Consider the following 13,297-nt stretch of genomic DNA (forward strand, 5'->3'; position numbering starts at 1 on the left):
TTGGACAAAATGAAGAACATAGTGTGCTGAGAGTCGTTTAATAGATCACTGCAGTAGAGTTGAGTTGAGTAAATCTGCTGGCTGATGTAATCAACCGATATTATCGACACTGATAACACTATGATGGAAAAGTGAGATAAAAATGTCTGCTGACAGTGTTTTAATGAAAATATTCTGTGAAGAACTGTCACGTTTCCTTCGTTCATGGTGTTTTCTGTCACGTTGGCAACCAACCACAGAGTAAACAGTCTGTGTCCTGTTCATGTGTATGTGAACGGTCATGTGATTTACGTTTTCAGGTTTGTTATACAGATGCAGGTTATTTCTGAAACCGTGCTAAAACTCTCAGTTTCCAAAAATACCAATGTACATGTAGACTAGGATTTAAATACAGGCGAATAAGTGCCAGGTCAACAATAAGAATGGTGGGAAAAACACAAAGACCAGCGGAGAGGTGAAGGAAACAGACAACGACCAGAATATTACATTTCCAGTCATATAAAATGAAGATAAGCAGCAAGTTCTCACATTTTAAATGCTGAAACAAGAGAATGTTGTCGACAGTGATTAGATTTTTTAATGGTTGCCGCTAAATTTCCTGTTTATCCACTAATCAGTAAATCGTTTCATCCCTTGTGCAGAAACAAATGTGTGCTATGACTATATTCACCACCTGAGTGCTGACGAGAGCTGTATTTCCAGCAGGACGTGAAAGCAGAAGCAACTTAAAGATGTTTAAAATGCTGTATGTGTTATGAGCCCCTCTCTGCTCTGTCCAGGTAAGGCTAATGTGAACGTACAGTGGGAAGAGGACCCCTCAGAGGCTGCCCAGCTCGTGCCTGTACGGATCGCCTTCGTCTTGGTCGTCCACGGCCGAGCCTCGCGTCAGTTCCAGCGTCTCTTCAAGGCCATCTACCACACATCACACTACTACTACATCCATGTAGACCAGGTGAGACCACTGACTGTCATCCTGTGTCAGGTATTATCTGGATTCATCGTTTAGGTGTTTCATTGTTTTTCTCGACCAGTGTTTCTCAAAAGCCAAGATGAAGTCCTCAGATGTCTTGTTTTGTCCACAGCGTTTTTTAGAAAGGACGTTTTTTCAGCGAAATTACAAATTAGCACGTCATCTTCCAGTGCCAGAAACAGAAACAGCTGGGCAGGTTATTTAAAGCTTCTGCTCGGCTAAGAGCTCCCATGTTGAATGAAAATGACCTTCCTTCTTGTTGTCTTCCCTCCTCAGAGGTCCAACTACCTCCACAGAGAGGTTCTGTCTCTGGCTGGCCGTTACCCGAACATCCGGGTGACTCCCTGGCGGATGTCCACCATCTGGGGGGGAGCCAGCCTGCTGACTATGTACCTGCGCAGCATGGAGGACCTTCTCAGAATGGCCGACTGGTCCTGGGACTTCTTCATTAACCTCAGTGCTGCAGACTACCCCATCAGGTGAGAAACTGGGTCAGTCGCAGGAAGCAAAACTGTCACCTCATTAATTTTTATGTTTTTTAAGCCGCCGGTTTTGCAGCGTACTTGATATGAACTATTTATTATGTCAGGACAATCTGAGGACGAGTTTCCACTTTATTTGTAGCTAACAAGGCCCAAAGATTAGATAGAAAAGATCTCACTGAAACAGACTCTGGTTTGCTTGTAAGTCCCTCCATTGTTCACTGTTTTGTCCTCCTGTAGAAAACATTAGGAGATTTACCCATCATGTCAAGCTGCAGCCAAACACCCAGCAGATTGATCTGTTAAAGCACCGTGTGAGCTAACGACCACTAACCAGTGGCCTCGCAGACCTGCAGGCCGTGTTTGGTTTGTTTAAGGTCTTATGGATCAGGTTACGCAGCCAGTAGACCTGAATAACATCGACTGTGAATGGAACGGGAGTCTGGAGCTTTGAAGGCTGTTAATGGCTGTCCTGCTGCTCGGGGATTTGAGGGCATCTGTGTTGTTAAAGAAAGAGCTTGGCTGTGACTGCTGGAGATATTGTGTTGTGATTTAGTCGCCGTGGCTGCAGCAGTGAAGAAAAGAGGTAGCATGAAGAGATTTATGGACAATACAGTGACTCGTGATTGGCTCAACTGGTGCAGAGAGGGTCGAGGTGGTTGTGTCTTTTCCTGAAAGGAACTCTGCTGGGTTCTGGGAATGGAGGAACACATGTGAGTTTTGTTCCTGGAGTTCAGCAGCTTGATATGTGTATTTTAGCCAATAATCAGCCCCAGTATGCACCACCTGTATTTGGTCCATTTAAAACAGTGCCTGCTTCCTCAGTATCTTGTATTATTTCAGAGAAATCTTAATTTTTCATGAGGTGAATGAACTGTTATGAAATGAAATAAATACCTTGAACTATATATGGTATTTTCTCCATTAAGAGGCAGAAAGACATCTCCCTGAGCAACTAGCCAAAACTCAGTCTCATTATATTATTCCAATATGCAACCAGGAGTCGTTTAGCATGGAGGTAAAACATGTTAATTAAAGTTTGCTTTTCTTTTTGGATAGTAGAACGGATTTGAAGCTGACTTGTGCCAATTCCATTGCATCATTGATGACTAGTGTGTTAAGTGTCTGGAAACCAATACAGCTGGATTTCCACTAGTGTTGAGCCCGGGTGTGTTTTGTTAACTTGGGTGAAAATTTGAGGAAAATTCTCACTTGAATTAACTTAAAATAAAGTCGAATGCTGAAATATTACTATGAGTTAACCTTGATTCCATCCTTAACCCCAAACACCTGAAAGCCAGATCCTCAACTGACCAATTTCTCCAAAGTAAACAAAACACAAATCTTAGAAGTGCTAACATTAAGAGGCTGACATGTGTAGATATAACTAACACACACACACACGCACACACACGCACACACACACACAGATCCAGTCAGTTCTGTACTCCCATCGAAGCGACTGTCTGAACACCCTTCAAGCTAAAATCCATAGCACAGCCACAACATTAGCACAGCCATCAATAGCTACTGTGACGTCATCGAGGCACATGGACTGTGAGTCAATGGAACAGAGTGTGTGTGTGTGTGTGTGTGTGTGTGTGTGTGTGTGTGTGTGTGTGTGTGTGTGTGTGTGTGTGCGCGTGTGTGTGTGTTACGTGTCTCTCTAAACTGTTAAAGGAAGGTCACACTAGCATTTAGAATATGAAACAGAATACCAGCTCAGGTTCAGAGGATCAATCATCGACATTAATTTACTTTGACTCGACTATGACTTTTGGGTACATGCATTCATTCTCATTGTAAGGTATCAAAAACACAATTCTTAGTTTCAGGTGATAATAATATAATCATGTATGTTGTGTTCCATTCCTCCCAATAAATCCCCCTTATTCCTTCACACTGGACCTTTAAGACGTTTACACTCAAACTCATATTTTGTCCATGTTTCCTTTTAAGTTGTTTTTTCAAACCCTGGAAATATCTAAACGTGTCGTCATCAGTGTTTGTCCGAAAGAGGAAGAAAAACACATAAAACAGACTCACGCAATTCACATCCCACGTAGTTGTTTTTGTTTTGTTTTTCAATCGGTGTTGGAGGGTTTCATTCCTTTAATGGATCCTTGTTGACGCAGGATGCAATCTAACATTTGAATGATGCGTCCAGTTCTTTTATACAATGCAAAACATTTCTCCATTTAGGGTAATTAAAGTGACTCCATGTAGCTCTGTTTGGGACAGCTGGACCGGTTTATTTGTCTTCCTCTTCCAGCTGAGAGAGAACGGCTCAGCTCCAGTGTGGCCTGAAGCGGAGCGCAGCACGTTCACGCAGCCACGCCCTGCACATACTGCGAGCTGCACAGCACACTGGGCTCGAGCCCGGTGTCGTCCTAATGAGTAGACAGGACAGACGGCAGACAGATCGCTTTGATTACATTTGATTACAGTTGTTAGGACGAGCCGCAGACGTGCATGTGTGTGTTTGTGGGCATGTTTGTGTTCAGTAACTCACACATGTTTAAATCTGACTGAGGCTGTTGTGCTTTCAACAGCTGGTCATATGTCTCACGGGAGGTTTCTGTCTGAACTTGGATGTCCATGATGAGAGATTGAGATATTTGAGTCTATTTAGCCACTCAGTCGGGGTGGTTACAACAACAATATCACTGCATGTCGATTACGAAAGTGACATATGAGTCTAATCTGAGTTTACAGTGTGATGTGAGGTGAGTTTCTGTGATGTCAGATCTGCAGCTGATTGATGAGTTGATGATTGACAGCTGCTGTCTCTCCCTTCAGGACCAATGAACAGCTGGTGGCTTTCCTGTCCAAGTACCGCAACATGAACTTCATCAAATCTCACGGCAGAGACAACGCACGGTGAGAGAGTCTCTTTATCACAGTCGTTTTCTTCCTTTCATTTATCATTTTTCCACTCCCATATTTTAGTAGTAGTTTGCCCTTATTGCAGTAGTGAAGTCTACAGGATTAGACCAGTTCAGTAACTGTTCCTTAGTTGGACAGTAATCTGACAGAAATACAGTCCACCTGTCTCTCTCAGTAAATTTGTCTCCAGGTGGACATATTGTATCATCACTGATTCGTGTGCCATGTGTCCCCTCAGTTTCATCCGTAAGCAGGGTCTGGACCGACTCTTCTACGAATGTGACACCCACATGTGGCGTCTCGGGGACCGCAAGATCCCAGAGGGCATTGCGGTGGACGGAGGCTCTGATTGGTTCCTGGTCAATCGGCCCTTTGTTGACTATGTAGTCAACTCCAAAGACGAGCTGGTCACCAGCATGAAGCGCTTCTACGCCTACACACTGCTGCCTGCTGAGGTAACACACACACACACACTCGTGTAACCCTTGAGACTGCATATTACAGTAGAGCACGGTGGTGATGCATATGACGCCAAATAACTTGTGCACTTGAGCAGTTTAGTTTCATAAATCTACTTTAAGCATTTGGGTCGTTCCATGCCACCTCATCCACATATTAGCTTTTTCCAGTTTATATCATAGATTTTCTAGAAAAACAACAGTCAACATATGTTAAAATAGAGGTTTGTCAGCTCTGGTGATATTTCAAGCAAGATCTGTGGTACTCAAGTTTTTATTCAGGACCAAAAAGAGAGCTGAAGTCACGTCCCTGCCGGTAGACCTCATGGGACCCTTATTTCATAAGAAATGTGTACAATAGTCAAGAATTGTGCCTTTAATTACACATATGATGGTTATCAAATTAATAGATCATTCTAACCACTTATATTTTACTTAATTTATGACAAACTGAGAATTTATTGACTTGGAATATTATCCTTTAAATTGACAAACATCATATGTGTAATTCAAGACACAATTGAATTTTTTCTGAAATAAGTTCATTGGTCAACCGAAAGGGGCGTGTCCTCTGGACTCTCTTCCGCTGACTATGTAATGATTATAATTATGTATTTTTACAGTGTTACATTTAATTGGTTTTATGACAAACTGCGACTATATTGACTATATGTGTGATTCATGACACAATTCAAACGGGATCAATAAATTAGTCTCTCTTCATTCACTGCCCTACAAAGTTTATCCAAAATAAGGTTCCGTGAGGGAACCTGCTGCAAATCCCTGGGGTATATGGGGTTTGAACCCCCCTTCCTTCGGAAAAACAAAGATTTGTCCCCCTCAATAATCTATATAAGTAAAATATACAATTTGAAATGACACTATAGCATGCGTTAAAAACACCTGTGCTAATTAAAGACGCGAAACAAAGTGTTTTTAAGTTTTGAAAATATTGGTTCCCCCCTCCATGATTCCCACAGTGGTTTGGTCCACTGCCAATCAACCTGTAGCCAACACACGTTAGCGTTCAGTGTCTGTGTAGAGCAGTTTCCGGGATGTCTGTGGTGCTGGCTAACCTTCGTAAGTAGCTACTTGGCTAAAGTCAATTTTAAACAAAAGATGTTTTTCTGTCTTGTCACAAAGTTTTAGTTTTAAGCACAGAAACTAATTGGTTTGGGTTAGAAAAACAGTGATCTGATTTAAAATGGCTACCTGCTTTTGGCGCTACAAACACTTCCGTTGACGTAGCTAGGTCTCCTGAAAAACAGCCATGTTTGTTGACAAGTTGGTCAAGTTTACAAATGTTGAAAAGTATGTTAATGAATATGAATTGTGAACTCCATATGACATGGTTTATGGAAATGTAAAGACAGTGCCTTGCTTATGATGTGTAGAAAATATAGCTGCAAAATGTATCTTGGCGACGGGGCGGAATAAAACACATTAACAGCTATTACATAATTCATGTTATAGATTCTTGGATGTTCAGGACAAATTTGAATCCCATCCAGTGAAAAATAAGTAGTTTGTGAGGCTCAGAGTACACAAACAATCACTATAATAATGACATTCAGCTCAGAGGGACACATTTTAAAAAATCTAGATGAAACTGAGAAAGTATTTGGATTACAGCTATAGGATTTTACAATTAATTTAATAGATGTTTTAATACTTTTTTTTTTTTTCTAAGTCTATAACATGAAATGTGATTCTAGAAACAACCAAGGAAGTGTCTTTTCAAGGTCCTTTATCAAAGAAATGGTTATTAGACTTGCTTTGAAACTAAACTTTATTTGAAGCTTTAGCATTTCTTCAAAACTTGATGTTGAGATTAGAGGATAAATGTGAGTAAACTTCTGTCTTTCAGTCATTTTTCCACACCGTTCTGGAGAACAGCGCCCACTGTGAGACCATGGTGGACAACAACCTGAGGCTCACCAACTGGAACCGCAAACTGGGATGTAAATGCCAGTACAAGCACATCGTGGACTGGTGCGGCTGCTCACCCAACGACTTCAAGCCGTCTGATCTGCCACGCTTCCAGGTGAGAAACACTTTCCTCTGTGACTAGCAACGTCATGTTTCTAATATACTTCCACTTGCATGACTAAATCACTCGGTTTACCAGCTTTGAAACTGTTGGAAATTCTACCACCCGCCCTACTGGCCCAGATAAAAAGCTGTGTTTTTTGTATGGTCTTTTCTAAGACTGTTAGGTTCACCTATAAATATAAATCCAGTAATTATGTGCTGATGGAAAGTCATAGGAAGTTTCATAGTCGACAAAGTATTTCTGGAGCTTAACAGCCAAACGGCATTGCAGCATTCAGTTTCTTCTTCTTCTTGCAGCTAGCCCTGGTTTCATCATTAGATCATGTATATAATTATTTGTTCTCATCTCAACTTCTCTGTAGTCAGAAAGCTTTCTGCAGGTGATCATCTTTGTAATTGCTGGTACAGCAGAGCACAGCTTCAGCCTTAAGATGACAGTCATCACGTTAGCAATTGTGAACTTCCATCCGCTCCATTCTGTCCACCCTTCCCGCTCAGAGCCTCGGCGGCCGTCGACCAGAATAGCTCCGTATTCACAAATTAGCGGTGCTGCTTTAACTTAGAACGGGCGGCGCTTGGCTCCCTGTAACGAAAGACCTGAGGACAGCGTCTGTGGTCAAGCTACTGATGGTTTCTATAAGAAGAGCTGATCCTGGAAACAGCTGTACAGTTGAGGCAGTTGGTATTTTTAGAGCTTTGTAGCTGGTTGCCGCTGAGCTTTATAAGGTTGTCATTATCATAATGCCAGGGTTTGCCAGGGAGAAAGAGGCTCCTGAATGTAAGGGTCAGGAACACACATGTACAGCGCTTTATTTCTGTTAGTGAATTGGTTGAAACTCGTTGGTATCTTTTTAAAAATTGGAGACCTGATTATATGATTTATGTGTTTTTTTCCCCCTGTAAAATCTGTTTGTTGATATTTTCCAAAAGAAAGTAAGAGTGACACTTGGGAATCAAAGCTCAGAATAATAAACAGTCGCTCCGCTCTGAGTCATGTCAAAATTTAATGCAGGAAAAGGGGAAATACAACCTGATCAGTAACTCGATTCTCTTGTACATTGCTTGAAGAAAGGGCCCCACATTTTACAAAATGTTCAGAGCGAGTCTTTAATTATGCACCTAATTCCTTCCAGTTCAGCAGAATTAAGTACTTCTCTTATCTATAGCGTGTGGAAGCGGGGAGTTGGAGATTTCCACTTGAACAATTTCAAGCTACATAGCAGCGGCAGAGGAAATGGAGTCTGAGCACAAGAAGTTGCACAGTGCCCCACTGATCGATTTATTGATTTGGATAATATTCAATGCAAAAATGCAAATAGTTTATGATTTCCTGCTCCTCAAATATAGATATTTACTGCTTTTATTAGCCTTCTATAACAGTGAAGTTGTATATTTTGTATAACTGCTTTTGTACAAAACAAGTAGTTTGAATATGTCAGTTTGGGCTTAAGCACCTAGTTGTTTACATTTCACTGACCAAACAATCAGCAGATAAATCAATAATGAACGTAACTTCCTATATAAGATTTTTAAAAATCCTACTTTCGCTTACATCTGACTGTTGTCTTATTGAATTGTCAGTCAGACATGTTGAATAAAGTTGTCACCCTCCAATCTGGGAAGTTGTGAGCAGCATTTTGTGCAATTTCCAGACATTTTATTGACCAAACATAAAATCTCAATATTGAAAATGGGTATTATATATGTAAGATTATAGTAAACTTGAACAACCCGGAAGAGACGAGTAAAAAAAGCAGCATGTACTGAATTAAACTGAAACGGCTCCAACAAGAGAGCAGCAGCTGTAATCATATATAGCTGACCTCCTTTAGAAAGAGCAGAGAGACATAAAGAACATACAGTAAAGGCTCTTTTATATAATTTCCTTGTGATCTGATGATGAAGGAAACAAAAATGGTTCCTGACCCTGTAACTAGTGGTTTCTACTGTTGTCTTTAGTCGTGTACAGACCTGGAATAACCCTGCAGATAAAATCTTCCTGCTGAGCAAAGAGCTCGGCTGCAGCCTGGGCAGTCCTCGTGGTTTTCATTATGTTGGAGGTTTCCCGGCTCACTGGTGCTGCCAATAAGAGCCACCAAGAGCCGGTTTAGTGAGGTCACACCCTCCCTGTGACATCGTAAGCCACGCCCTTCCTTTCCTTCAGACTGTGTGTGTGTGTGTTTGCGATTTGACTAATCCTTACTATGGCGTTCCAGAAGATGAAGGACAGACGGTTCTCAGATGTTCTTTTTCATAATGTAAAGCGTCTTTCATGTTTTATTTTAGTTTTTCTTATGTAGTAATAATATTATTAGATATTAGGATAATAACATGACCTCATCATTCTTTACAACACCTCAGTCTTCGCTTTAAGGGCTTTTACACAACGACGAGGCGAATATATACGACACAAAAATACAAATTCTCGCCTGTGAATATTTTTAATCAAAACTATTCACACTGGGAGCAACATAAATGTGTTGCTCTAATATGTGAATTTGCAACATGGTAATTTTATCACTTTAGAATTATAATTACCGCAGACCAGTCAGAAGGGACTGAAAGAAAATTTGCAGAGCTGGCGCCGTTTTCTCTGCAGTCACATCGACCGTCTCACTGACTTCATCTCAGCTGCCTGTCAGGGCCTACAGTCCAGTTCATTAAAATGTATTTATACATTAAAACACCAAAGTTACAAACAGACTAACCACCTGAGGCAGCTGTAGAACAGTAACTCCCATCTTCTGCAAGGTAAAATTACTGACTTGAAGAGAGCACAGATAAGTTTCACTACCTCGCCGTTACCGATCTGTCTGTACATGGAGCAGCTGAGGTCACCTTTGTCACATTGTCTTTATCATTTTGTGTCCTTTGTGATATAATACAGGGTGAGGCAGGCACACAAACAATTACCAGGTCTTTCATTCTCATGAGTTGTGGCATTGTGTGCATTTCACTCTTGATTGGTTGATGCCTTCGTTCATGACAGGAAAGCTCAGAAAAATCGACTTTGTTCCTCTCAATGTTTGCTGTGTGAAAGCACTCATGACAAAAACAACACTTCAAAAAAATGTATTGATATCAAAATAAATAAATAAATAAAACTGATTTTTAAAAAATCTGGCTAGACTCTTATATTTTAAAGTGTCCTCACTGGATTCTGGAGATTAATTTGGCCTTACATAAACTGTGACTTTGTGGTTTCACATCTGGACAAACAGAAATGAGTTCCACTACAGTCTGAATCAATGCTACCAGTGTTCCTACTCATGTTAATGTGTTGCTGGAGTTGATCTCCCACTCATAGAACATCTTGCTTGGATTCTGAACCAGTTAATCATATTTTCTAATTCTTTTTCTTGGTTTATAACTTTTCCTTTGTGGGCTACTCGCTTGTTGATTAGTTTCATGTTTTGTTGTCTTGTCTCTTAACTTTCTTTTTATTGAAGGTCAAAGTTAGTCTCACTGTAATGAACCCTCTTCGTCTCCCTCTGTCTTTTCTGACCACAGCAAGCATCCAGGCCCACCTTCTTTGCCAGGAAGTTTGAGGCCAGCGTCAGTCAGGAGATCATCAACCAGCTGGACTCCTACCTGTATGGAACTTATGCCTCAGGCACCCCGGGCCTCCAGGCCTACTGGGAAAATATTTACGAGCAGGAGACAGACGGCCCCGCCAGCCTATCAGACTCTGCGCTCACCCACTACCACGCCTTCACTCGTATGGGACTGTCCCGCGCAGCCAGCTCGCTGCAGGGACACCCCAATGACAACAGCTGCAGGTATGAACATCAGTGCCAGATGTGGATTTATTGACAGCTGGATGTGGCGTGGCTTTTGTGTTTCTGTGTAATGTACCGCAGCAGCAGGTCATCAATAACCATTGTACTAAGCTGTTGATGCCGTTGGAGCATGTAGTGTGTGTGCTTGGCGTTTACAGAACATTGATGTTCATCAGTGTCGATGCTGACATCATTATGGTGATAGTCATGGTTCTTGGTGTGGACGGTGCTTAAATGTGTGGAGCTCATGTGGTTTTTAAAGGCACCAGGAGTTGGTACGCAGGCTGTGACGGTTCTTGATGATGATCTAAGAGGTTCTTAAATGTTATAGGGGAATTCTTCGGGGCATTGCAGGGGTTCTCGGTTTCTGTAGGATCAAAAGGGCTAACTAACCCTTAAAATGATGTACTGGGAGGGCCTTTGGAGAGCATTTTGTGCGGGGCATGCGCAGGATTATCAGTTGCCCTGGTTCCAGCAGTTTGTGTACAGGGTGCAGAAGTTCTTTCCCAGTTAACGCTGATTTATGCTCAACCATAGAACCGGATACAGACTTGGCCTCCTGTCCGGACTCTGTGTTCATCGACTCTGGTAGTCGTGAGGGGCAGTGTAGCCAATAGTTCCAACCAACTTTTACTGAGGAGAGGTTATGCAAGCTGGTGACAAGTTCTAAAAATCAGTATGTTACTTTACCTGGACACAGAGACAAACAGTTGCTACATGACATCTTGAAGGTGATTGTTACAGGAATTAAATGTGAGTTGGATGGCGTGTAGGTCAGTGCAACACCAGTCTGACTCTGAGCGGCGCCTTCCACTGGTTGTATTGCTTAGCATCCATGCCAACATGAAGGATGCATAGAAGTATGTGGGCAGTGATGGTTATATTGTTTAAAATGTACAAATCAATTTTCATATGCAAAGGGAGCATTAATGAGCCTATCGGGTGAATAAGACCGAGATCTGATCATTGGTTCATATATCACCAGCTCTTCCCATGTGGCCCCCGGTGGTCTGAGATGTTTTACTTTATTGCAGAACCTGTTTGGTTCATTTCAAACAGAGACTGGTGTGTTTTTCTGTTTAGTTTGGGTTGTTTAGTTTGGTGTAGAAGCTTCCAATCGAACACTGGTTTGAGCCAAACAACTAAACCAACACTGCAGAAAAGTGGGTCGCTGGTCTGGTTCCAGTGATTCGTTCAATGACCAAATCTTTTGCTTTCACACATGAAACAAACTGCACCAGTCCAGAAGACAAATCAGAAAGTGAGCGTTAGAAGTGCGGTGTTAGCTTGTGCCCTACTTTGTAAAACAGCAACATCAGCATAATCCAATAAGATTCAGTGAAGTACAGCTTCACTTTCTGACAGTTAAAAAAAAAAAATACCCATGTGGGTGCATGTAGTGTTGATGGTGACAGTCACCAAAACAATCAGTGAGTTACCTGATAGTCTTGACTTGATGTTTACAGCTTCTGGTTTAGTTGGTGTGAACAGGAAACGATGCAGACCAAATTAAATGAACTACAGGTGTGAGGACAAAAGTCTGTGCTACATTTGGTTCTGGCTGTCAAAAGTGAATATACACAGGTATCAGTTCTCGTCCCAAGTGTATTTAGGTGATTTATATTTGGGTCAGTACATTTGGGCCTTGTGCTCTTTGCTGAGAGAAACTGTGTGAGAGCAGTGAGGACGACTGGCAGATGAAATGTGTCTTTCCACTAAACTCACCACCAGTGTGTGTTTGTGAGTCCGAATTACATATGAAGATAACGTTAGCTTGTCCTGGGTACAATCGGGCTACAGTGTCTGCACAGACCGGGTTTTTCCAGCAGTGAGAGTGTGTGTGTGGGGTGGAGACCCACAGTAGGTACAAGGAGGTACTTGTTGGAGTTCGGGTGGGGATTGGTGGCTGAATGGGTGCGGGCAGCTTTATGGGAAGTGTGTGTGTGTGTGTGAGAGAGAGAGAAGGGGGGCTGAAGGGGGAGTTAAAACAGGACTAGTCTGTTCCCTTCAACCTGTGATTTCAGTTAAGTAACATCTCAGAACACGTCCACGCTAATCTGTTAACGTTTGAAAACACCGGCTGCATGTAAAGGAAAAAAACAATTAACTCTCTTCTTTCTCTTTTACTTTGGAAAAACCAATTTGGGCATTATTGTCACAAACTTGTAAGCGGTGTGTTTGTGTGGAGTCAGCACTCAAACAAACAGGGGCTGTTCCCAATTTTTTCTCTGTTAGCGCTTATTAGATGAGGAAATTGAGAACAGGCAGAACTCTTAAAGTTACATGATTTGTTGAAGGAGTCTGGTGATATTTTGGTTGTGTTTCTCGTTAGCTCATTGATGGCTCAGGCTAGCTACTGGACTTCTACACTCAAACCTATTAAACCACTTTACAACATAAGAACTCTCTGTGTGTCTCTCTCAGGTACATGGCAATGGGCCACCCGGTGTCCGTCCACCTCTACTTCTTGTCCGACCAGTTCCAAGGCTACCTGGTGCGTCATGCAGCCACTAACCGAGCCTCCACCCAGCTGGAGAGCCTGGAGACGTGGGTGACGCCCAAAGACCACTTCACCCTGGTCAGCCCTCCCCAGCCCACCAACAGGCTGCAGCACATCCAGGTCAGACACACTTTTATAACTAGCACATTTTGGGCTCCAACAGCTGTTAA

At 42.1% G+C, this 13,297-nt stretch overlaps 1 protein-coding gene across 1 annotated transcript in view; it reads left to right on the forward strand.

The window, feature by feature from the left end:
* LOC115576050 (xylosyltransferase 1-like) overlaps positions 1 to 13,297 on the forward strand; it is a 33,099-nt gene that overhangs the window by 13,585 nt on the left and 6,217 nt on the right. Inside the window, exons 3-9 of the mRNA XM_030408541.1 lie at positions 780 to 952; positions 1,247 to 1,449; positions 4,252 to 4,332; positions 4,577 to 4,793; positions 6,664 to 6,840; positions 10,359 to 10,627; positions 13,052 to 13,247. Coding sequence (XP_030264401.1) covers positions 780 to 952; positions 1,247 to 1,449; positions 4,252 to 4,332; positions 4,577 to 4,793; positions 6,664 to 6,840; positions 10,359 to 10,627; positions 13,052 to 13,247 — 1,316 coding nt within the window. The remainder of the gene's footprint in view (positions 1 to 779; positions 953 to 1,246; positions 1,450 to 4,251; positions 4,333 to 4,576; positions 4,794 to 6,663; positions 6,841 to 10,358; positions 10,628 to 13,051; positions 13,248 to 13,297) is intronic.

The sequence above is a fragment of the Sparus aurata genome, chromosome 23 (genome assembly GCF_900880675.1).
Source record: "Sparus aurata chromosome 23, fSpaAur1.1, whole genome shotgun sequence".
Classification (NCBI taxonomy): Eukaryota; Metazoa; Chordata; class Actinopteri; order Spariformes; family Sparidae; genus Sparus; species Sparus aurata.